The sequence below is a fragment of the Periplaneta americana genome, chromosome 10 (assembly GCF_040183065.1).
Source record: "Periplaneta americana isolate PAMFEO1 chromosome 10, P.americana_PAMFEO1_priV1, whole genome shotgun sequence".
NCBI classification, from domain to species: Eukaryota; Metazoa; Arthropoda; class Insecta; order Blattodea; family Blattidae; genus Periplaneta; species Periplaneta americana.
Window position 1 is genome coordinate 33,034,529 of NC_091126.1, and position 26,929 is coordinate 33,061,457.

Consider the following 26,929-nt stretch of genomic DNA (forward strand, 5'->3'; position numbering starts at 1 on the left):
TACATTTCAAATATTTGGCAATTATCACACAATTCTGCACAATATTCACACTCTTATTACAGTTGTTTCAGACTTGTTCTCTTCCACTTGAATCTTCTGACCCTGACTCTTCCTGAGCTGAAATGTGACTACTGCCTGTTGTACCTTCAATTAAGAATTGTTCAACAATATTTTTCACTACATCATCTGTAATGCAATAATATTCCTCAGTATAGACTACATATAAGCATGAGTCCTGTCATTTGTACACTCTTATTTCTTTGAATCTTTGGTACACAAATGCTCTGTTCTATCTTATGTTTATATAGGTATTATTGTTATTGAAATGAATGCGAAACTTAGTGAACAATTATGGTACTACAATTCACAATTTCAGACTAGTTTAGCAGATCCCAAGATGAGTATGTGTCAGGGGTATGTCAAAGATAATTGGAAATGGCGGACTAATTACATCATGTTGTCTCGCACCATGCAATACTTGATGATACATGTAAATATAAATCTGAAATTATTTTAAATGTGATCTTTTAATTTTGTTACTACAAAATTTTGTAAGATTTGTATTTGATAGTACAATATTACAAAGCACATGTTAACGAAATAACTATCAGAGTCGTTTTATTGCATCTTATGTAAGTGGTGTGGGCAGAGTTAGGGGTACAGTTTCAATGCAGACCTAGTTAAGGCAAAAAAGATTGGGCACCAATGAACTAGGTGAACACATGCCATGTTGACTTCCACACTCCTGCTACTGTAGTGCCAACTTAACAACTATCTATTACATCTCCCTCTTTACAAAAGAGAACAATGCAATTTAATATATAAAATCCTTGTACATTTACTAGGTTTTATAATGCGGCCTGACCTAGTACTTACTACTGCATTAATATTATTACTGTTATCATTACAGCTTACATTTTCATCCTGAGTTGAATTAACATATACACTCTTTCCACTTTGCTCACTATCAGTATTTATATTATCATCATAAATCCTGTCTTTGAATTCCGTACTATTTTAAGATTTTCTTATATGTACATAGTTTCTTCTTAAGTCTCTGTTATTTTCATCTCTTACTACATAAGACCTTGGAGCATTAAATTCCTTTACAATTATTACTGGGTCCCATGTCTTATCCCTCTGAATTACATTATCTTTAGGTTTAAACTCAGGTCAAATTCTTGCAGACATATCGTAGTAAAACTGACTTTTAATCTGAAATCCTACTAGCTTTCTGTTTGCATACATTTGTAATCTGTTACCCTGTACTTCAATTTGACAATCAGAGGTCCCCCTCTCTAGTAGACCTTATCTTATGTCTCCCAACTGCTTTAAGTATTACACATGTGGGATTTATTTTTGCACATTTGAGTTTCTTTAGTACAATTACGATAATCACGTCTGCACCTGTACTAGCTTAAATTTTACACTTTTATTTTGTATTTGTACATTACGTACCTACTCTTTTCTCATTTTTAAGCTTTAAGTTTAAATTATCAATTACTCATTTATTGTATTTATATTCAGATGTGAATTTATTCTCCTTTTTTACAATCTACAGTAAAAAAATACCTGATACCACAGATATTGCAGACTTTGCCAAAAGATGGGCATTGCACTTTATGTTTTTCCTTACATTTTGTACAAATATACTACACATCTTCCTTGTCGCATGCTGTTTTCTTGTCATATCTCCCAGAGCTAGATATTTTTTATACACAGAATCGCTTTTTGTGACATCAGTCTGACCAATTAAAGTGACTATTTTCTTAGCATCAGTTTCCCTCTCTCATCTTTTTCACATGACCACTTGTTATTTTAGCAACTTAGCATTTTTCTATTACTTTTTCTAGACTTAGATCTGGCTACCAGAGAAGTCTTTCTTGTAACATTTTATCTTGAACTTCCAGAACAATTCGATCTTGAATCATCCCATCAGTTTGTTCTTTATATTCACATGATTTCACCATCTTACGAAGGTCTGTTACAAACAAGTCAATGCTTTCATTATCTTGTTGGACGCGATTATTAAAATTAAATCTTTCCACAAACACATTTTTCTTCAGGCTGGCATATGTCATAATTTTAATTTTATTCTTAATATTGCAGTTGTAATCCCCTGGTATAGGGGAACAGAAGGCTCATGGTCTTATCCTTACCAGGTTAAATAAATGCTAAATATTATGTTTCAAATGCATTTCTTACATCTTAATAATTATTTTCTTCTTCTGAGAGCTCAAATATGTTGAGTTCCACGGCATCTTCAACCCTAACATTCAAAACTACAGCGACTTTCATTTCGTCATCTATCTTGTCATTACCTGATGCTTCCATTAAGATTTCAAAGTTATGTTCGAAACATCTGAAAATATCTGGAACATTACTCTCAAGGTTTAGTTCCTTAGGCATGTTTACTTGATTTTCATCCACTTGCTTTGACTGCACCATGTTCTATCTTATGTTTATATAGGTACTATTGATATAAATATGAATGTGAATTTCAGTAAACGTTTTAATTGCTAAAATCTACAATTACAGACTAGATGAATACACTTTATGTTGGCTTCCACTTCTCAATACTGCAGTAACAACTTAAAAACTATCTATTACATGTTCGACGTCTATAATTTTAAATACGGTACTACTGCTGCTGAATCATTGTTTTATATCTGTCCAAATGAGTTTAATATGATATAGACCTGCTTTAAGTGAGGAAGTAAGTCTTAGGCTAATGTGGCTATTTTCTGCGAGGGTTCTGTTTATTATGTAGTTAATATATTTGCTTCATGCTCTTTCACAAAACTGTTAAATATCGTTTTTATAATGGTTTCATCAAAACATGTATTTGTGTCTGAAAGCTAAATATTCATGATTTTAGTGAATTTGATATTTGAAGCTGTTACAGGAGTAAGCATCATCTGTCACTAGGAAAGAATTTGTGGAAAATCTAAATACGTTTAATTTTTAATCAATGAATGAAATTTTGTGTCCATTTTCTTGCGATAATCAGTGTTCTTCAGATTACATCTACAATACATATGTGGAAGACATTGGGAATAAATCAGTCTCTCCTCCAGAAAGGACTATGATTAGTCTTTTGTCTTCCAACACTGGGGCTAACAAACTGCTCTGCTGTCATCAATCTATGACTTTGGAGAGGTGTGGCTGCTATGGTTATAGGTTTTGTCCGTAAAAATTATAACCCTCCTTTCCACCCAGTACTGTCTCAATTCTTTCGAATAAATGTATCTTTTAAAATTAATTTCACGCTTCTCTATTAGAAATGACCTGTTTTAGTTTTCTTCCATTTAAAAGATCTTTCACTATGATGTTGAGTGAAATGTATGCTGTCTTTCAAAACTAAAATTAATTTTCCAATTATTGGAGCACATTTTTCTGGACATAAAGATATTGTATTGGTCTCCTAACCGCACAAACTTATCAAAATAATGTATATGTCATTATTTATCTACTTTGTCTATGAAGAGTTATCGAGCCATATACCACCATGTAAATAAAACCATGCTTCATCCTTGATAAAAAAAATAAATGTGTATCAATAGAGCCATTATTAACATTACCCAACACTCAATTGCAGAAATTTACTCTACTCACATTACCATGTGCCTGCAATTTCTGAATAAATAAAGTGGTACATGACAATTTTTTTATTAGAAACATTACTTTCAAGATCTTACAGTGGACATTCTTTAAAAAATAAATAAAATAAAGCATATTGGAATAACCAACACAATTATGATGCAAGAAATGAAAGCAGTATAAGAAGCGAAATTGCAGCAAATTCGTGTTAATGCAAATTTTTTTTAAAAGGGTGAGAGAGATGTGTGGCGGTACAAGGACATAATTTGAAACATCTTCTATGACAGAGGTAATGTAACTATAATTTGCATGAGCAATCTATGTGCTTGACTTTAAAGGGCTATGAATATTTGACTCTGCTGGGAAACAGAAAGCTTTCAGCCGCCATGTGCAGCTGCACACTCATGGATGAAACGTCTATTCTAAGGCTCTGTATTTACTGCTATTATAGACAACGGAACATTTCGTAACATCATAAGAGACTGGTCACCAATGAACATAATACATGTAAGTCTCCAACAAAAGTTGCATAGTGTTTTGTAAAACTTTAAAAAATTCACGCTGTATTCAATGAAAAAGAATGATATACATATTACAAAGTTTATAGGCCTATTCACTTTATACTTACCAATACTCGTTACTGCAGAAACAGTACGGAACTGATGGATGATATTGCGAGGTAGAAAATAGATATCATTATCGAAGAGTTGAATTCGAGCATACCGAATCCCCTCTCGGCGTAACTGATTTAACTTTGCGTCTTCTAGCCACTGCACACACTGAAATATAGATAAAAATATTGAACAATTACGATTATTGGATCACAATTAGGAACATTATAATGCTAGCCAAACATCTTGCAAATGCCCAAAATTATTTTTTTCTGTAATATATTCAAGTCTGGTACACCATTACACCATGAATAATAAAATGATATTTAGTGTACCTTTTATATTATTTCCTGAAGTATGAAGGATAATAATTGGTGTAATAATAATAATCTACTAACGTATTTATATTAGAGATAGCTACATCAACAATTTGGCAAGTCTTGATGATATTCCTACACGTTACTATACATGGTTTATTTGCTTATATTTTCTTGTCAGTTTGTATTGCCAAGCACTGTTATAATTGCTGGTTGATCATCTAATTCTAATTATGCATTATTGGGTGGATTGCGTGCTGTTGCTCAGACAATTTCTTATGAGGTTATATTAGCTTTGATCTTATTATCTTTTGTATTTTTGGTGGGTAGCTATAATTTAATAGTATTTTATGATTTTCAGGTTTATTTATGAATAATTTTTTTTACATTTCCTTTTTACGTACTATAGCGATATTGTTTTCCATCATTATAGCTTTTGGATCTTGCAGGTAGAGTTTGGCTACTTTTTTTCTCATTTAATTAGATACTGTATATAATGATATACTAGTTGATATACATTGATGTATCTAGCAAGATATTCATATGGTGTCAATCTAGGACAACCTGTCCATCGTTCCTTCAAATTTTTGGCATGATTTACAAAATTATTATTATTATTATCATCATCATTATTATTCTATTCAGAGAACGATTTACAAAGGTCCATATAAAATTTGAAACTCATAGCAGATAAATGCTCTATGGAAATTTATACCGACAAAACTAAAATTATGACTTTTTGTGGCAAAGAGCCATTTCCAGCAAGATTTATATTAATGGAAATATTTTGGAAAGAGTTAAAGAATTTAAATATCTTGGCTACAAATTATCTTTCTTAGCAGATTTAGACATTCATGAATATAGTATAATCAATGGGTATCATAAACAGAATCATGAAACCATCTCTAGTTCACTTCTGTGGACCTGTAGGGCTGATGATGATTATTATTCTATAGCATGACATGCATTGTTAAAAACTAGCACATACGAAATAGATATAGAAACCATCATGCGACATTCTTCGTTGAAGAGTTTCTTTTTAATTCTACATATTTTCATTTTCTAATTGAGCATGTTTTATTTCTCTCTCTCCCCCTATATACGGAGTGTTTCAGATCACCTGTATCAGCTTCTTTCCCGAAAAGTATACGATACTGGTTGATCATAAAAAAATTTGACAACCAACAAACCTATGTAAAGGATCGATTAGTGGTAGTACCATTTCCCGTAACAAACTGGAAGAGCACGCGCGCGCACGCACGCACACACAAAAAAAAAAGTATCACTGTCTATTATCCCTTAGTCAGTTTAGAAAATGATTTGGCAACACAACCAAATTCAACCACGCCCACAATTCCATTGTTATCTATATTTTTATATCAGCACTCAGCTTTACAAAACCATAAACAGATTTGCAGACCTGTGTGCAATCACATGTTCTTTGTGTTCACTCACGAACAGAATACAAGACTTGTACCCTGCACAGCATAGACATAAATGTAACATTACCTGTGATATTGGTGGTTCATGGAGATCCAACTGAAGCTTTTCAACTAAGTCTGGGAAATCCCCGGCATAAAAAGCTACCACATCTTTGGTAACACGATTATGATCATAGCTTTGACTACCATGCACAGCTTTCAATATACCTGAAAGTGATGCAAATAAATATATATAGTTCAACATCAAATATAAAACTGGTATACCCATATATTTATCAGTAATTGTTACACTACATTACGCACAATTACTACTTTTTAGGTTACAGATCAACATTTTTCAAGCTAGGTACTTTTAACTAACTACTAACATTTTAATGATATGATCACTATCATGCCTTTCTTTTGCAAAACAAATAGAGACGACTGTTTTTTGGCATGTATGTCAAACGCAAGTAATACAAGTTTCACACCAATAACACTTAAATACTAATGAATGGCAATGAATTATACTACTGTATATTTATACAGTGAAATTGAAGTAATTTCTAATGACTCCATATTTTAAAAATATAATTACTTCATACAACTTAAAATACTTGGGGTGTATTATAAGCAATAAAATGAGCCGCTGTCAAGAAGTCAAAAGGACAGCAATGGCAAAGGAAGTTTTTAACAGAAAAAAAAAAAGCATCTTCTGCGGATCTCTAGGAAAAAAAAAAAACTAAGGAAGAGGCTAATGAAGTGCTCTGTGTGAAGTATGACATTGTACGGGACAGAAACACGGGCATTACGACAAAGTGAAGAGAAGCTACGAGAAGCATTTGAAATGTGGATATAGACATGAATGAAGCATGTGAAATGAACTGACAAAATAAGAAATGAAGCTGTGTTGGAAAGAGTAGGTGAAAAAAGAATGATGTTGATCAGGAAGAGAAAAATGAATTGGTTGGATCACTGGCCAAGAAGAAATTGCCTACTGATGGATGCACTGGAAGGAATGGTGAACAGAAGAAAAGTTCGGGGCAGAAGAAGATATCAGATGATAGACAACTTTAAGATATATGGATCATATGAGACTAAGAGGAAGGCAGAAAATAGGAAATATTGAAGAATGCTGGGTTTGCAGTGAAAGATCTGTAGTTGGTCAGAAAACAATGAATGACTGAATTAATTAATTACTCTATATCAGAAAACACACCTCACATATCTTCTGGCAGTCTCATCAAGGTATAAGATTATTGTCTTTAGTCTCACTCAGCCAAAGAGACAGCAAACTTCTTGTACATTAAGTACAAGTTTTGTTTAATAACTGGAGTTGTCGCTTTTTCAACAATGAGTTTCTCGAAAGTACAGGGGAAGTACAATTCAAATTTCTTCTGTCGATATCTATTTAAATACATCTTTCAACCTCTTCATGTGAAATAACAAAGTTTCGGGATATCTGTTTCACTCACCCACAGCAGCAGTGGTCATCCTGTCGAGGCCATGTCCTACATGATCAGCATGGGCTTTTGTTCGATCTTCAAACATGTATTCACGAGCTTCTGAAAGTCTTGGTAAATACTGCAGATTTCGTAGCTCATTAATGCCAGTCCTGAAAAAAAAGAATATAATTTAAACATCACCCATAAAGATCGATATTTATCAGAGGTCTGCATTGGATGTTTTCGCTCGAGCGTCAAGTAGTTCATAGCATAATCCGATAGGCAGCACACATGCATGATGGGTAAAATTGTCACGAGCGATAAATCCTCGAGCAGTATAAGCCGAGCATTAGACATTCGTTCTTGTTACAGTGATGAACTGTGTAGTAACATCAAAGATGTTTATCATTTCAAAACTTTGCAGTGTTTAACTAACCTCTCCATAGTACAACTACAAAACTTGCTTTAAAATGTAATATAAATGTTGTAGGTAAATGCCCCCCCCCCCACAGGAGTAATTTTGTTTTTGCCACATCTGATGTTATTGGATGTAAATGTAATTATTATAAACGGAGAACACAATCACGATAATGCAAGAACTGTACCAAGTTTTCTAGTAATAATAATAATAATAATAATAATAATAATAATAATAATAATAATAATCTCTAATAATTAGTGTATCAATCTTTGCGTCTGTAACAGTTGTGCAGCATGATTATTCGTTTTATTATATTTTCTGTGACGTTATCTCTGTACTAATATTGTTATTAATCTACTACTATATCAATAATATTTTGTAAAACGTTTCTACATTGTCGCAGTATATAGGCGGAACATTATGTATGGACCTATCATATTATATATATATATATATGTGTGGTAAATCAAATATTAAATAATTATTAATTAGCAATAACAACTGTACATCGAAGTTTTTCATACTATTTTATTTATAACTTCATGTTCCTGTTTTGGTACGTTCCATTGACTGTTTCATTAAATGTTTGTCATAAACACACAAAATAAAGCTTATTTTTACCGTGTGAGCAAAACATATGTGTATCTTATCTGTCGCCTTCCATACAAGACAAGACATGTCAGTGAGATGACCTTGTACTGTGCTTCTATTTATTACGAGCGTATCACGACCGATCGTATCTCACTCGAGGGTGCGACACTTGACGGAGTTCAAGCGAGTGATTTAACTCCAATGCAGCACTCTGGTATTTAGACAAAACAATGAGAAACTTGTTTTTGGTGTATATTTATAGCTGCCAGCAGTGACTGATAACAATGCTGGTGAAAGTAAGTTCTACAGGGTCAAATATCAACAGAAATAGTCAACAGTGACATAATATTGGGATGACATTTCGTGAAGAAAGAAAAAAGGAACAAAACAGAGATTCTCATATCAAACTGGAAATGTAATATGCATCTAACAAAAATGTATGTATATCTGCATGTCAGGGACAGAAGTATTTAGGCACGGATGACCCCTTGTGTACCCTAAAGACTAGAATCATCGAAGGAGACCACAGTGGGTGACCAGCTTTATGATGCTGCTGGGTTTAATTTCCTGAATTTCCTCAGGAGACAACATGTTTCCTGTGGTATTGATGTCTGATATGGCTTAAACCTGGACAATCCACCAGAGTATGAGGTGATGACACAACATCCATTGCATATATCCTACAGATTGGGTCCTCTGTGAGACCTGATACATGTATATGTTCCTTCAAATGGCAGTGTGTGGTTTGAAGTCTGGTTACTCATCTTATACTTAGGTGAAATTTGACTTTTCTGAACTAGGAATTTGAACTGAATTTGAACTAGGTTTTAGAAATTTGTACACACATCATGTTGAACATAAATAGCTTCTGTACAAAATTTCATTTCATTTAGTTAAAAATTGTATGACTTTCCATAAAAGCGGATTTGCATAAAATGGGAAGGAAAGGCTATAATAACTAGCACTAATATGTGTCATATACCAAACATTATAATCATTTAATTAGGCCTATAATTGATTATTATTTACAATAAATTTCATTACAATATTTTCTAACTCTTTAAATAGTGAGGCACAATTTTCCCCCCCCCCCCACAGTTTGGTTCAATCTCGACATCCCTTATTATTTTCACTTTCTGTCCGATAGTTAATTTCTTCTGTATAGTCGCCATTATAACGATGCATACAAAGCATGAAAAAATAAAAGAAAAAGAAAAAAAAAACTTGAAGACAGGATCCACACAACGCACAAGAACAAAGAAAGTAAAGCAACCATCTGTTAAAACAACGAAAAACAAGGCCATAAAGAATGATAAAGAAAAACATTGCCATGTGGTGCCACATTATTATTAATTAAGATGTGCTATCGAATATGCCAGCACTATTGATGTCAGTTTATATTCATCTTAAAGAATTTTTCACCTCAGAGAGGTCACTCACTACAAAGAGTATGTTTGGGTGGTCGCATACTCGGCATTTTGCTGAGACTAGTGCATCATTGGATTTTTACTGTTATAACTTTTGAGAAAGATGAAATACCGAGCTAAAGTGACAACATGTATTTTCTTAAGACTTAGGGCTTTCTTTTGATATAAAAAAAAATACTTTCTTGGAAAGGAATGTCCATACCTGCTCTAACTCTTTCTAGCCCTAATTAAGTTCAACTGGCTTTTGTACTGCAAAATATGTTTTTATTTAATTTTAGAAAGAGTTAAATACCTGCATTCAAGGAAAGATTTAGGAACTTTCAAAACGAAGTAAATCTGAACAGCATTAGAAATCCATTGACTTTACAAAAACACGATGGTAATTATTCCACCATAACTGAGCTACTGGTTGTGACAAAAATTTCCTGTACAGAGTACAGTGCTGTTCGAAGAAAATTTTTCCAACAGGTAATAACCAACACTTAAAAATCAACCAGACAGAGACGAATTTGCAACCCCTTCCATTTTGATGTGATTGTCATCTGAATTTGACCAGTGATGTCTTAAACTGATTCAAGTACTTACCTTCTCCTTTTTGCTGGTGACTTTGCCATTTCTGCTGTTGGAACTAGCTGCTCACCAGGACGAATCCATAATATAGGTCCATCGTTTGATTCCTGTGGTGTTTCCATCTGAACTACTGATAATGGACCCCATGGCATTGTCTGCAAATGAGAAGACATTTGTTGACTGATACAAAACTGTAAAACTGAAGAATATGAAGTCACTGCACACCCACGCTTCAATGACAATACAGCAGCGTGCAAATTAATCCGAACAACGTAATTACTTATGCAAAAACACTCAAACGGGATAAAAAAAAAAGGATCTAAGACATACCTCAGTAATCTATGTGGCCTCCCTTGTTCCTAATAACAGCTCTGAGACGATTTGGCATGGATTCCACTAATTTCCCAAAAATATTCTTCATTTCTTCATCGCGAAACCATACACCAATGAGGGCAGAAATTATCTTCTCCTTTGTAGAACAATCCATTTTTTGCATTCTTCTTTTGCAAATTGACCACAAGTTCTCAATGGGGTTGATGTCAGGTGAGTTGCCTGGCCAGGGGAGTACCTGAATATTCTTCTTGTTGAAGAATTCTGTAGTTTTTCGAGACGTATGGCATGGTGCCAGGTCTTGTTGGAACACACCTCTGCCATCCGGAAATGATTTTTGCAGCTGGAGTACGATTCTGGTTTCCAATAAGTGAATACATTTGTCAGAATTCATCATTCCCTTGATAGGTATTAATGCTCCAGGCCCTTCATGTGTAAAACAACTGCAAAACATTACTTTAGGGGGGGGGGGGTATTTGGGTGCTTGTTGGAGATGAGCTGCTATTACTTTTTTGGATCCTTTCCGTACGTAAGTAACACGGTGGCCGTGGACCTCGAAATGAGACTCATCGGAAAAAAGTACATCCTTCCAGTCATTCACTGTCCAGTGTTGATGTAATTTTGCCCACATTAAGCGTTTTTTGCACATAACAGGGGTTAGCAGTTGCTTCTTAATAGGCTTATGAGCCCTTCGTCCAGCTTCCAAAAGCCGCACTGTTGTGACATGAATATTCGCCCCAGTGGTAGCCATTAACTCGCGGGTTAAGTCGACAGCAGTTAGTCTAGGATTTAATTTACTTTTCCTGACAATTAAACGATCATCTGCAGGTGAAGTCTTCCTTTTCCGGCCACAGTTTCCTTTTTTCTGGGGTGTGATGGATCCAGTCTCCCTGTATCGTTTTATGATCGAATTAACAGTAGCCAAACCCATGTGACATTCTGCATCAATTTGCCTCTGTGTCATAGAAGAATGCTGTGCTAATGTTATAATTTTAGACCGTTTTTGTGGAGTTGTATCCATTTGTGAAGACGACAGAATGTACACAGGATTGCAGTATTAAGTCTTCAACACAACTGAAATGCTTATAAGTACAAAACGACAGGCAAAATGTCACATATTATAAAAAAAATAATGACAGACCTTCAACAATGGAATTACACGTACTATAGATGTCAATTAAAGCAGTATGAGCAGCTGTGAGGCCAACAATGACAGAAAATGTAAAAATATGTCGTGTTCGGATTAATTTGCACGCTACTGTAATTCATGGATCAACCTTTCAGCATGCCTCACAATGTGAACTGGTCATATATTCCAGTTGCATTAATTACAACAAAAGGATTATTGCGAAAAAATGTAAACTCTGATCTTCACTCATGAACTAGATACTGACGTCCTCGATGTCATGGATACCATGTTGAACAATGGATCCGAGGTTTGTAGGTTCAAACCTGGCTGAAGGTAATGGATTTTCAAGGGTGATAAAATCCTTAATATGCCTGCCCCTGGGAGGGAACTAAAGCTCTGTGTCACATATCATAAATTTATGGCAAGTAAAAACACTTGTCCCTGATAAAGACATATTTTGTCGATAATTTCTCTCCTAAGTTGAACTTTGATGCTGAATAACCACTGCAGTTGAAAGAGTTGTCAAATAAAATAGTCTTATGATACAGTCCTAGACTTAGCTAGAGCTAACTGCTGAAATAGTGAAATCTTTTAATATATCTGAAGTATACCAAGTATCAATGGAGTTCCCAACCCAAGTCTCTGTGAGTAATAACACAAATAGCAGACACTAAAAAGACTGATGGTATAAAGTATTGTAAAATATTATGCACTGTCAACCTCAGAAGATGTTCAGGAATTTATTTGTGTACTTGGTACGATTTCATCTGAAACACTGTTTCTCATAGATCACTGTGAAATATGCCAAACATAGCCTACCAACCACCTTGCTCATTTCGGTATGTGCTATGGCAGCAAGTTCCAGTCCTGTACAATTAGTGAATTTAGTAAGGGGCAAATTCTGACATAACATTGTAAGAATTAAATTCTATGTCTCTTCCTGATCACTTTAATCATAGTTTTCTTATTGTCAATAAAGTCATTTGCTTTATTTCCCTAATGGCTAGGATTAGATTAATTTCGAAAATAAATATAGCCTTAAATTCTGAAAGTTTTGTCTTAAAAGATTTCAAATGGAGATAGAATTCTGTAAATATTAATTTCTTGGAGGGAACAATCTGCTTTCGAAATAGCTAAGATAATGTTAATTAAACCATTTTTAAACTTTCAATTTTGTGTTTTAATATGTTTTCCATAGGAGGTGTAAATATGTATATAATTAAATAATTTCTCTAAGAAAAAGGTGAGAAATACTCCTTACATCTATTGCTTCATTTATGTACCGCATCCCCCTCCCCCTAAAAAAAGAGAAAAGTGAAAGGAAATTTCCTTAATCATTTTCAAGTAAACTGCAATTTTATTATTTTTAAAAATAAAAACCTATTAACTTTCCGGTAAAAATGTTTATATTTAGTTTGCGTCATTTTAGACTGAACTGCTTTGTAGAAAATAGACATGAACAGTATCAGTTTAATAGTTTACAAATAATTTCTGCACAACACACATAAGACTAAGAGAAAGATAATCATGCCAAAAACCAATTCGTTGGTATCAGGGACACTGCAAATGTATATTTCCATGAAAATCTTCAAACAGACTTGTGGTATATCAGCTCTCACAATTTTTTTAGTAAATAAACTGACATGATACTGATCATGGCATAAAAATAAAAATATCCTATCTAAAACTGGTTTAATAATGTGCAGACATCTTCCAGTGCCCAATATTCTAGTTTTTGAAAATTAATTTTAAACATTCTCTCCAATCTTCCCTGTTAACCCACTGTCCTTCCTCCAATCTTCTTTCCTTCATTGTTGTTTTAATTCCATAAATCCAAGTACTATTAGATCTTCCTCTCTTCAACCTCTCAGGTGGCAACCATTCCAACACATTTTTTGGTAATCGTTCTTCACTAATCCTTTTTATTATATATTATTATAAAAAATGATGCCTAGTCCAAAAAAATATGCATTATCTTCGCGAACTTATAACACATACAATACAAAAGCAATATTTACCATTCTCAAGAAGGGATTCTCCTCCAGCCTGGCTAGAAAGTCTGGGAAGTATCCACCAACCTCTTCATGAACTGTTCCAACTAAGCTAATTTGATGAAGTGGTCCATAACGAACAGTTCCATTTGCATAATGCTTGCATACCTACATACACATATATATAGAGAGAAAGAGAGTAAGTATATTAAAAAGTTATGCTATGCAAGTAACATACTTATCAATGATTCCATATACACAAAATCAATTAACCAGTCTAATTACAGAAATATGAGTGGAACTGTGTATACTTAGTGGGTGTACTTTAACTGAATTAATTACTACAGGGATAGCTACATGTATGAAACATTACTAAAACAGAATAAATATATACGACATTTCTTGTTCTATCCCTCAAAAGGCAAAATTTGTAATAATTCCAAATTATGTATATACAGTGAGGTTATATGAAGTGTCAGTTAAGGTTCACCATTTCATCTATACCAGGGAAGGGGAACTCGTATTGTAAACAGAGAAGTCAGCATGAGTGCCTACATACAACAACTGTAGCAGCAGAAGCTAAGCTCTCCACGCTCTGATCTATACTATCTGGTATTTGAAGACACTGTCTCAAAGAACAAAATATTTGCACTGAAGTTACTTTTAGAAGCTCCACTGTGTCATGATACTGTTTACATTCAGAATTACTATCATATGTTTACCTGTTGGTTAATTGTAGCAAGTTAGAAACATATTACCTACTGAACAAGAAATTATGATCTGTAAGTTAAAAATATGTCTGTAAAAAATTGTAAGAAAACTGTTTTTCACAAAGCATCCAGGGATTTACGTTTCACATACACAGACTACAAAATATTAGTAAGACAGTTTAAGGAAACTGGGTATATTCAGAGCGAAAAACAAAACTTATGTTCACCAAAAATGAACACAATGAGATTGGCGCTATATTAGAAAATTCGCCTTAAAAGTCTCGCATAACAGAGGAATTAGAACAATGTATAATTTAGAAATGATATGGCTATACAACAATTTCAGATGGTCCATAAGAACAATTTGTAGCGATGTCAAGAACAGCTAAACAGTCAGCAATTTGAACAGTGATTGATAAATGAAGAGTCCACTGCAAGAATGATAGATGTCACTTTCTTGTCGAAAATGAACCAAGATTGTCAATGCATAGCTTAAGACATATAGAATGTACATAGAGAGTTATGTGGCATTAACACTGATAGTCATTGTCCAGTAATGATCGGAAAATCACAGGTAAGCTTTGAGCGCTATGCATTTCAAACTTTCAATTGCTTCTCCTGCAAAATGCATTCCAAATGACATCCATCATTCTTGCAGTGGACTCTTCAAATATTAAAGCACAACTAAAATTATTTAGGTCTCACATTTTTTAACAGTGTCAACATTAATGTGATATTAACCTGGGAGAATGCACACAGTGTCATCTTAGTGAGAAAGCACATGGTTAAAATGACTGCGCTAAAGCTTGATAGATTATTTACGTTTATTATGTCCATTAACATCATATTATCCTCTGATTGACGTTGTGACTGATATGTACATCTATTATCAGGCAGTACATCCTACTTGATGATGTGTCAAAGGAAGAACAATTGTTTGTATGCATCTGAAGTCTGTCGGCAATGTATGCAAATATGAGATGTGGAATAAGTCAAGAGCTATACAATAGTAATATGCGTTACAAGAGCGGTATGTTGAAGTTTTCATGTTCGAGGAAAAGTTTGAAAAAGCGAAACGTAGTTGAGCTTTTTTAATTTCCGAGAATTGAAAGAAAACATACCACTCGTGTATTGTACATTATTTTGTGCGAAGATCGTTTATTACATACCTGAAAGAGGAATTTCTAATTAGTTGCAATGAAATCTCTATCTTGGTTTCTGTTCAATGACGGCAAATTTGCAAAACAAAAATATCTATCTTCAACATTGTTGCTTTAAAATGTTTTCTGTGTTTACTATACTCCAGCAGGCCGTGATATACGTCTGTCTTTTTTTTTCCCCCAGTCTATGATGAGTCTGGAATCTTGTTGATTTTTTTCACGGCTTCCTTAATGTTACTTGCATCACGAATGCAGTAACTTTAGTGGAGTTGTAGAGTTTACTTAATTTTTGCAAATATTTAAAAACAATAATTAACAGTGCAATTTAGGTGAAATTGCAGTGGTAAGTTTCCAATTTATAATTATTACTATATTGAATGTCTCTAAAAATAATATGTTAAAAGCCTAAAGCAGTAAAATCAATATGTCACTTAAGCGGTAAGAAGAGGGAAATTGTTATGTGTGTTAGATTGGGAATACTGAATGTGGAATTTTAGACTTTCCGCGGATTGGTTTTGTGCGGAAACCAAGCAAATACACACGATCTCGCACAAAAAAATATGCAATACATAGCAAGCAGATTAATTCATTTACAATCATAAACAATCCATCATCTGAGTAGAAGGTATGATATGGAGAATTTTATAATTCTCTTCTGAACCTTTTCTCTGGGCTCTTCAAAGCTTAATGAAAATTAGGTAGTGAACTGAAGACTGTAATACAGGAATAGTGAACGGTTGAGACTAAGAGAGGATATACTGCGATGTGATTTGTATCTTATTAAAATTATTAATATTTTTATTATTACTAAATGTATCTTGGTTTTCAATATACAACATTAGCAAGGGAAGAATGTATTCACAAGGTAAGGTCAATACGCATAATTTTTATAAAAAATCTTTTTTACATGATGTTCTTTTATGCACACCAATCATTATCACTATAGTCTTACCATAATAATGGAAGTATATAAATCTTTCATTACTCTTATTGTAAATAGAAAATTAAACTTATGAAATGTGACATCTCATTAATTCACTATGTAATATTGCCAATTACCTGATCCCTGTATTGTGCCATGGTGGTTGTTTCTATGTCAGAGTTTCTTCCCAGCACTCCATTCTTAACAGTAAGTGATGGATAGTTGTCTGCCATGTGGTCCAGTAGATCAGGCAGGTATGCCGCTGCATCATGAACAATGCCCATCACATGATGTGCGAATCCTCTTTCATCTTCTCCGAACACAACCTATTAACAGAAATGTCGAAAATAAGTGGGCACTTCATCTAAAATTCTTGACAAAAACATGCGAAACCATGAAGATAAAAATATCTAAAGTATTTAACAAAGTGTAGGAGACATTACAGCTTCTTCAAAATGTCAACTATAAATAATTACAAAACTACTTCTATAAATAGAATAGTATTAATTTAGCACGTAACTAAATTGGGAAAAACAATAACTGTAATATAATTCTTTGTAAGGGACATTCAGATGAGGTTAGAATAATTAAGTAACTATAGCTGTCATGCGTATGCACCTACAAATTCGAGGATATAGCAGAGAAAAATTGTATCTCATCCATATGATTATCCTCCCACAGTAACTAGAAACTAGTCTACAAGATGCCATGCATTTTAAATCCTTATGTTACAATATATTTCAAGCGATACTCTAGTCAATTCTCCTTGGAGAAATCATCTCATTTGACAGTGTGCTCAAGTCACAAAAAGGAGCATTCTTGCTGGCGATGAGGATTCCAGCTGTCACCAACTGAACTAATGCAGTCCAGAATTAATATCAGTGATATGAAAATGTAACAGGAACTTACCTTAAAGTACTCCTGCGCTAATTCCTCCATTTCATCTTTGTTAAGACAATCGATTTCATCCTGATACATATGGACTATAGTAGCACCACCATTTGCATATGTCTCTATTCGAATGAACCTGCCATATTTCAGTTGCTCGAGACCAGGCTGGGTATATGGCAGAGGTCTGGGAAGGGAGAAGTGCTTTGTTTGGTAATCAATCTTTACAGAAGTAGAATCTGGAGAGCCATGCTTCACATATTTGTCTATGGTTTTGTCCCTCCGACACTGAACACCAATGCTTGCACGTTTGATTTTAGAACGTTTGTAACACCTAGAACAATGATGTTTCCTGTCTGACGACGAACTATGAGATCTCTCCTTTCGATCTGCTTCCCTTGCATCTGAACTCCTCTTTTCTTTAGAACTGGAGTCTGATGTGCTATCAGACTTCTTGTCCCTGTGTTTATCACTGTGATCTGATTTATCCTTGTTTGATCTGTGACTTGAACTGCTTCTGCCACTACTACTATGTCGTCTGTGCACTTCTTTATTCGAAGATACATCCTGACGAATCTCAGCATCAGAAGACTTCTTTTCACTGATATTATGTTTCAGGGACTCGTTTTCATTAAATTTCCTTCTTTCTTCGATAACCTCACCCTCACATTGTGGTAAATGGCTCTTATCACCGTCTGTAACACTTGCATTAACATCCTGTAAGCAAGGGGCAGATTCCTCGGAAACGGGATCTGAGGTAAGAGTAGCAATACTCTCAGAATTGATACCAGAATCCGAAAACAAGAAATTTTCACCATTTTCTGGCAATTTATTCTCACCGGATTCGGTTTTGATAATACTTGTATCTAAACTATAATTTGATATTGATGAAGGTGAGGGATTTACAATTTCAGAACTGTTAATTTTATTAACATCTTCAAGAATAGTACTCTTATCCAAAATTACTTCTGATTTTGTTACTAATGGAGGGGTGTAGCTCCTTCCATCCGATTCATTATTGCTATGCAGAATACTGTTATCACAAGTCATTTCGGCTTCTGAGACAGAGAGGAAAGGTTGTGTCCCTAAGGTCTTGGCAGTTTCGTCCTCAGTCTCATTCTTTGGCTCAGAATCTCCCAGTTCTGGTTTTACTTTTGTCACATCACCTACGCAATCAGGCACATTTAAGCAAGGAGAATACGGTTGTTCGTCCATAAGTGGTGTACCAGGACTCTCCACACTTCTGTCATCATTTCCTTCACTCTTCATACTTGTAGTTTGCAATGATTGTGTTTCTTCATGACTAGTATGAAAGTTGGATTGCTCTGATGTTGCGGTGGCCTCAACATCCACCTGACCACTGGACTTGTACTCCTCTTCTGTCTGAGAGTTAGAGCCGTCTTTAGAGTCAATCACAGAGCAAATGGTGTCAACTTCATCTGACCCTAATTTATCACCTTCACACACTGAACCACTCACAGAAACTGAGTCCATCTTCGTGTCATCATACGAATCACTAATCTCTTTATCTGTTTCACTTTTAATGGGCCATAACAAAGGCTTTGTGGTCCTGGGAGCTGTATCAGAGCCATACTGCATAGTCCTATCACTGGGACACACATCCTCATTAAGTGTTGTACTATTATTTGCCTCTTTGGAAGATACAGTCAAGGACATAATTTCATCAGGTTCCTGCTGCTGTGCACCATGGAAGTGATGGGCTGGCTTTGTACTTGAGACAGAGAGCTAAAATGAGATATTGCACACATATTAGAATTCACATTCATTATTTTGCTCCCAAGTATAATAACACAAATTCAAATGATAGACAATGCTTACAGAGTTCAAACAGATTTTATAAAAATTATATGGAACAGACTAAAGCAATATTTAATATCGTATTGTAGATACAGATACCTATAAAGTTCCACATTTTATCAGTCGTGTGGCTGGCTAACACAGCAAGTTCATATCAGTGAGCTATCAAAGTGAAATGTTATAAGAATATTAAAGAAATGGAAACAACCCATCTACAAAAGATTAAAAAAACTGCAATATAAACTCTTTACTGAAGACGTTATTGAAAACAAACCTAATCTTATCTCTTACAACATGTCAGGCTTACATTCATGAAACATTTTATACATGTACCATCAAAGCACAACACCTTACAATAATGTATGTTGAATGAGATTCATAGACTTCACGAATAATTGCCGAGACACTGGCCCACAAGGGAGACTATGCATCTCTTCTGACATTCCTAATAAGAGACAATGTATTATAAACAACAACATTAACTTTTACAACATAACGTAATAATTTACATAACATTGAAAAGTTAGTACAAATCTAACAATAAATTTATAGTTCATAATACAGAAAGCTTCGAGAGTCCTGATTGTTATAAGTTTTCACTGAAACTTGTGACTAAGATACGAAATGAACAGCTGCAAATTTATGATCTGTGAATATTGTTCTGCTGGACACACATTTAAAAAGAAATACAATTTTAGCGTCAATATGTAAATAATTGAGGAACTTGTTTCAAAACAGTACGAGTATGTTTTGTAAGATTTTCTGGAGTGTGTGTTACAAGTTACAATTTGTATTCACGAATACCAGGGATAAAATGATACCGTAGATGTGGGTAAAGTCAATCAGTGGGTATAAAATCGATCATTTGCGATTTTTATTGAAAATTATATATTTTCTCAGTTACTTGCTAAAATTTTGTTATGCTAACTTCATTGCCTTACAACAAAAAGCCTGTGAATGCCAACAATGGAAACACTGTGTAATTACCGTTGAACTGAAACAAGTTATTTTCAACTTTTTCTCTTTAATGAAAACAAAGTCTTACAAACTCTAAATTATAGTCAGCAGTGAAAGGAGACAGGAAGTATACGTAAGTATTTTTCGTTGAGATTGTATCCTGAAGTAATAGTTTTGCAGTTCGTAAATGTTAGTATTGAAACTTATTATTTTAAGAAAACTTGTACCTTTGTAGGGTTAAGTCGATCATGCCATCGACCTACTCAAAACAGATAGGACCAGCAGGAAGAATAAAATGTTCACCGAAATACATCCAACTAACACTTATAAACAGAAAAGTGTCACAGTATAGCTTATATTGATGGGTTAGTGGGGAAAGAGGAAGACGAAATTATGTTGAATTTCTTGCGAAAGAGAAGCACTGCCAAAGGAACATATTTTGTACACCCCTCTGTACCTGACTATGGGAACAACGTAGTTTCTAAAGTGACATGAGGAGGGGAAGATTTCAAATAACATCTGATATAAACCTAAGCAATGTTGAATTGCATTTTAGATTATAATTCGAAGTGTGGTATTTCAATGTAAATTTTGAATTCTTAAATCCTTGTTTGTTGGTATGTGAAGTAGTAAAATGTGTTTTTATGTTTTATAAGTTGACAATCATAGTCACGATTGTACACTGGAGACTATAGGCCTAATGTTATCGAATAATATGATCACAGTAACAAAAGATACATTATATAATGCTATAGGCATATATTGAAGATTATTATTGTTTCCTACACCCCTTATAACAAACAAAATATATGTAATACACTTAATTTGTTTTTTAAAAACATAAACAGTGATCGATTTTACTACGCAATATTTTAAAATCGATCTTAAACTAAAAATTCAATGGTGATCGACTTTACCCTATTTACGCAAGTAACTTCGATCACAAGTCAAATAAAAAAAAACAGTTTTTTATAGATCGTAATTCAATTCTTGTAACGTGCCTTCATAAGTGAAGGATATGACGACAAAATGCTATTTTCTGAGGAACTTCACTCTATTGCACAACCTCAATATCATTAAAAAAATTGCAAAATTTTGATCGACTTTACCCTCTTCTACGGTAATTCCCAGCATCAGGAAACATATTTTCGAAATTATTTATTCTTCCATCGCAAAAGAGCTATCTAGAAGCTAACTATCTGTGGACTTTTCATTTTTTGGAAACAGATCTTAACCTGTATCTTCAGAGACTGACATTAGTTGTGTTAAATGAAATACCGTTGTACCATATTAGGAATAATAAAATATGTAATTCTATTAAAATCTCATTTTACTTTTAACGTCAAAATACATTACTAAAATTAATAGGAAACACTGTAAACACATAGGCCAGTAATGCAAAAATGTTAAAAGTAGAGTAATTTATTTCATAAAACCAGCCTACACATGTATTATATCAATAAGAACAAATAATAAAGAGTAAAGGAAAACAAAAATTGACATGAATTCTACTTACAGTTTTGGATTTCCTTCTTTCTTCATGTGACCTGTCTTTGTTTCTTCTTTCTTTGTCTCTATCTCTATGTTTCTTCTTTTTGTGGTGTTTCTTTTGATGCTCCCCACCTTGGTGCTTAGAAGAACCTTAAACAAATTACAGATATAAAACTTTTCGTGTTCAGAAAGAAAACAAATAAGAAAATGCACAATGGCTATTGTAACAACAAAATATGAAATAGTAACAATTAGAGAGAGATGAAAAATAGGTCTCCTTGCTTAATAAAAACTACATTATTAGGTAAGAATAACAATGAATAATACAATGTGTAAGATTTAAAAACCTTCGTCCCAAGTGACACTTTTAACTGCACCAAAATGAGTTACTGGCTTCGGTCACATAGCTCACAACACAGTTGCAAAAGAATCTCTTCGTCATTCACTTATTATCACTACATGTTACTATATTAAAATAAAAATATTGAAGGGATAAAATGCATATTGAGAAGGTATATACAAATCAAACTGTACCATTTATTAAGAATACGCATCAGAATACCAAAAATATCATATTTATGTCATGTGGCCTCTTAGTCTCACTTCAGGAAAGACAGGACGATACATAGAAGAAATATAACAAGATGGTATAAAAAGTAGAATTAAGGAGTACACAAAAATCAGTATATAAAATTATGCAATATAAACATTACCTTCAGTTATTTTGTACTAACTATGACGTTATAGGTATCATTCTTAGTATTACACACTTATTTTTTACATTTGTAATTTGGACATTTTTTGTAACTTTCAGTTGACATTACTCTTCGTCTAGTAATTCACATTAGGAATATACATGTTTTAAGAATTATTAACAACAAGAAGAAAAACACGTGTTCAATCATTATTTGCTGATACACCAACCAACCCACTCACCTATCAATCCTATGTTAATGATAAAATGCAATATAATTTGTAATTCTACAAATTTTCCTTAATAATGAATAATTTTAAGACTCCACAATGTAACATATCCAATCACTGGTGTGAGTTTAATTTGGTAGGTTCACTAGATCATTTAATATGATGGTCATTATGAAAATTTTAAAACTCAACAGAAAGAAAGATGGAAACAAAATATATTTCATTCATGTGTTAATTTCTCGGAAAAGTGGTTGCAGTTAAAAATTTTCCTCAAGTTTGAAACTCTGTATCTATGCAAAATTTGGATTCATACAATGACCTGCACTGAATTATCGGAGTTTGGAAAGGAGTTTAAAAGTTTATAACATTGACATCATCTGAAATGGGCTAATGGCTCCCACAAATTCATTACACCAGATCAATGGTTAAAAAGGAACATTTAACGTATATCATAAATTCGTAATTGTGAAAAAGTGATTACGAGCATGTAGCTAAATTTTACAGAGAAGTAGAATTTAGTAATTACACTGATGGGTGAACAGTTAAAGTTTATTTTTCAAAACAGTTTTAATGACCTTAAATTAGAGGTACACCTACTGTCTTAAAATATACACTTTCACATACCAACTTTATAACGAAAAATTACATATAAAATACACAATATCCCTCAATAAAGAATGAAAAATTACACAAAAATATTAATATGTGCTGTGCTCTATAAGAAATAACACTTCAATTATGAATCTTGCAAAAAGATTAATACAAGATTCAACAGAAAAATATAACTGTATTGGCTACAAAAATTAATGTTAAACGCAATTTATTTCACATATTAGAATCTTTAATACAAATTAGCACAGTCAATATACTTGAAGGTAACTTGAGTTAAGTAATGCTACTTTAAAAACTTCATTCAATTTCGTAATCAACTTTTCCATTAGTTTCAGGAACTGAAAATGTTACAGAATTACTAGAGCATATAGCAATGAAGTTAATGTTACCACACGTCCATATTTTTTAAAGAAATACTGTATGGATCTGCACTCCAAACTGTTAATGCTGCACTGAAGAGACTGTTCATGTAGCGGTCAGATTTTCTTTCTACAACTGACTTAGGATCTGTCTTTTGATGCAGCCAAATAGGTGGAAGTGAACTTCATCACTGATTACACTGTCAGTTAAGATTTAGAGCATGGACTCTTAAAATGTTTGGTAGTTTCGTAACAGTTCAGCATTATTGTCATGGAACAGTTTGAAGTCGAAATACCATATTGTTGCGGATAAATATTTCAGAATAAGATGTTTTGGGATTGAAATAAATCTGCTGGGAATGCTTTTAGAGTCTGGTCACCAAACCAAGACTCTTCAGCATGTAGGCACAGTAAGAATTATCGTAATGTGTAAGAATTTTGCATTCGCATTTGCAGTTAAATCCCTACAAAGTGCACAATTTGAATGTCTTGTCACTGAGCAAACCACTAACCATTGCACAGTGGGCCAGAGTTGTGCATAAGAAATTCTTTCATGTGTAAAAACTAAGCTCTCTCAGAATCAACCCCAGTCTTCTTAAGGGGACTTAGCATATGGCAGCCAGTCATTTTTTTATTGTCTAAGGCTTTACATATATTATCAGGCAGTACATCTCACTTGACGATGTGTGTCAAGAGGAAAAGCAATAAAATTGTTTGCATATACATCTGAAGTCTGATTAGTGTAATATGTTACTAGTCAGTGATATATGCAATGGAGAGGGGGAAAAACAGTAGATTAAACAACAGAAAACCACTAAAAAATTTACCCATGAGGTTGTAGTCTCACCAATCTGACAGCATTTTATGAACTAACAGATTGCTAAGGAGGCCTTGGTAATATTAAAGCTTTCTGAATGCTTCCAATTTTTCGTTTTGGGCTGCCTTACTGCCCACAGAAATGTACCAGAACTACTACAATTCTCAAATTCCATTGAGGAATTATTGTTAGAAGATAAACTATTGCTACATGTTCAAAGCAACAGTTAACTATGACCAACTTCTTGGTTTAGTGGTTAATGACGTTGTCTCCTGACCAGGAGGATTCGGGTTCAATTCCCCATTGTGTGAAGGAATTTTTCCTTTAGTTAGGAATTTTTTTTTTTTTTTTTTTTGGCATGTACGGCCAAGGTGTTTGTCCTGTCCTTAGTTTTAAGTTTCATTTAGATATGTGTTAAGAAAAAACTGGTGCACCCTACCAAATATCCATTGTGAATATCCCCTTAAAAGATCGCCAGGAGTCACTCATGACCTGATGGACTTCCATCATGATCAACTAAGTATGTCCCCACTAATATGGTAGATATGCATCACACTTTGAAAAAAAAAAAATAAAATGTACCGTTTGCAGTGCACTTCGCCAGTGTTTGCTCCAGGATATGAGATTTTAATATATGTGAAATAAATTGCACTTCTATCTAATGTGGAAGAAATGGGACATTATGAAAATCACTTAGAGGTATTCTACATATATTGTGAAAAAAGAAATCTCTAAATTTCAATCTCCACCTAGGTTTCACAGTCCAGTGAACAAAATATGAAAGTTTGGTACAGTCTACTAAAAATATAACAGATGTGGGTGGAATGATTTAAGAAATCTTAACCTAGCAGTTGGAACTTCTAAGAATCTAACAGCAGTTTCAATGACTCATTGGTTTCATTTTTAATTAGTTTCTTAAAAAAAAATTAGTGTTGCTTATTACAACAGTGGAGGAGGACTAATCTAAATTTGTCATTCTTTAGTCACTTTTTAACTTAAAGAAGGGTTATACACCAAAAATTAAGACAGTATTTCGATGTGCACTGCTGTTCAAAAAGTGTTGGAAATGGTTCTGATTATGAATTCGATTTACAGCAAATTATTTTCTGTGTATTTAAAGAAAAATTTTCAGTCTGTATATGAAGTATGTGAAAAACAAGCAATAAACTGCTCCTTTTTTAAATATATAGAATGTGTGAAATTGTTTTTAACAAAAGATACACCACTACAGTACTGTAAATATAAAATACGCTACCAGTTTACTTCCTTTCTAATTCTGCAATACTTGGGAAAAGTTGCATAAGTCAATTTCCACAAAACATTTTTATTAGTTTATTGACAACTTCCGGAACATCTGCTCGCTTGGGAAAAAGAGACATAAGTATTTCTCCCATTAGAATAATTCATACAGAAGAAAATACAATTGACATACACCAGTATGAAGAGTTTTTTTTCCTTCTCCTGTAAAATTAACATTTTTGACTTGTGTCACTTTTCCCGAGCACTACAGAATTAATATCGTAAAAACTAAACCAAAAAAATCCTACAACACAGTTTGAAATTTTTTTTATATAAATACTGTCTTAAATAACTTGGGAATAATGTTTATTTTTCTGTTTGAGAGAGATGCATAATTCTTTTATATTCATCATGTAATAAGTTTTATATATCAATTACGCCTGGAACATATGTTGTTTCTTAGACAAATGACAGCTTTCACTGAAGGCAATCGGGGTTCAATCCACAGCAATACCAAAGAAACTTGTGGTTAACAAAGAGGCACTGGGTAGGTTTTCTCTAAGTACCGGTACTTAAGTTTCTCCTTTCAAAACTTTCCATCATAGCTCCAGCATTATTCAAATACAGTAAAACCTTGATATGACACGCCCACTTATTATGCTGTTCTGTGTAATACGCTTTTTTAATCCGGTCCCTGCACATTTCATATATAATGTCTTTATAAAATATCCCATTTGTTGTGCCAAAGTTCCGTATAATACACTATTTTTGTGGAATATTTTCGATGTAATTTTCAGCAATGAAACATTTTGGCCACTGAACTCACTGGTGCCACTAACCTGAAAAATACTGGTATTCGACACTTTACCTGTGCACTTAAACTTTCATACTGTACAATATCCCACCCTCTTGTTACACTCTTTTCCTACGCGTTTAAAGCCTACATACAATTGCAATACTCCACTCTCTCTCAAACAACATTTCTCACTCGGCCAAAATAAAATTCTGAAAATTTTTGCTGGTCAGTTTGTTGTATTTTAGTGTATTGAAGTGTCTGTGAGTGTGATTACAATGAATGTTAAATGAAAAGTGCTTTCTGTGGCGGAAAAATTGGAAATCTTACGAAAGTACGGTGAAAATAGTACTCTTAATCGGAAACAACTCTCTGATTCATTAGGA

At 33.6% G+C, this 26,929-nt stretch overlaps 1 protein-coding gene across 1 annotated transcript in view; it reads right to left on the minus strand.

Annotated features, from left to right (window-relative positions):
- Window positions 1-26,929, minus strand: part of LOC138707576 (uncharacterized) — a 60,860-nt gene that overhangs the window by 15,555 nt on the left and 18,376 nt on the right. The window contains exons 2-9 of the mRNA XM_069837172.1: window positions 21,825-21,949; window positions 17,555-19,279; window positions 16,783-16,971; window positions 13,881-14,021; window positions 10,419-10,558; window positions 7,425-7,564; window positions 6,038-6,177; window positions 4,229-4,379 (exon numbers count right to left, since the gene is read on the minus strand). Of these exons, the coding sequence (XP_069693273.1) occupies window positions 4,229-4,379; window positions 6,038-6,177; window positions 7,425-7,564; window positions 10,419-10,558; window positions 13,881-14,021; window positions 16,783-16,971; window positions 17,555-19,279; window positions 21,825-21,949 (2,751 nt within the window). The remainder of the gene's footprint in view (window positions 1-4,228; window positions 4,380-6,037; window positions 6,178-7,424; window positions 7,565-10,418; window positions 10,559-13,880; window positions 14,022-16,782; window positions 16,972-17,554; window positions 19,280-21,824; window positions 21,950-26,929) is intronic.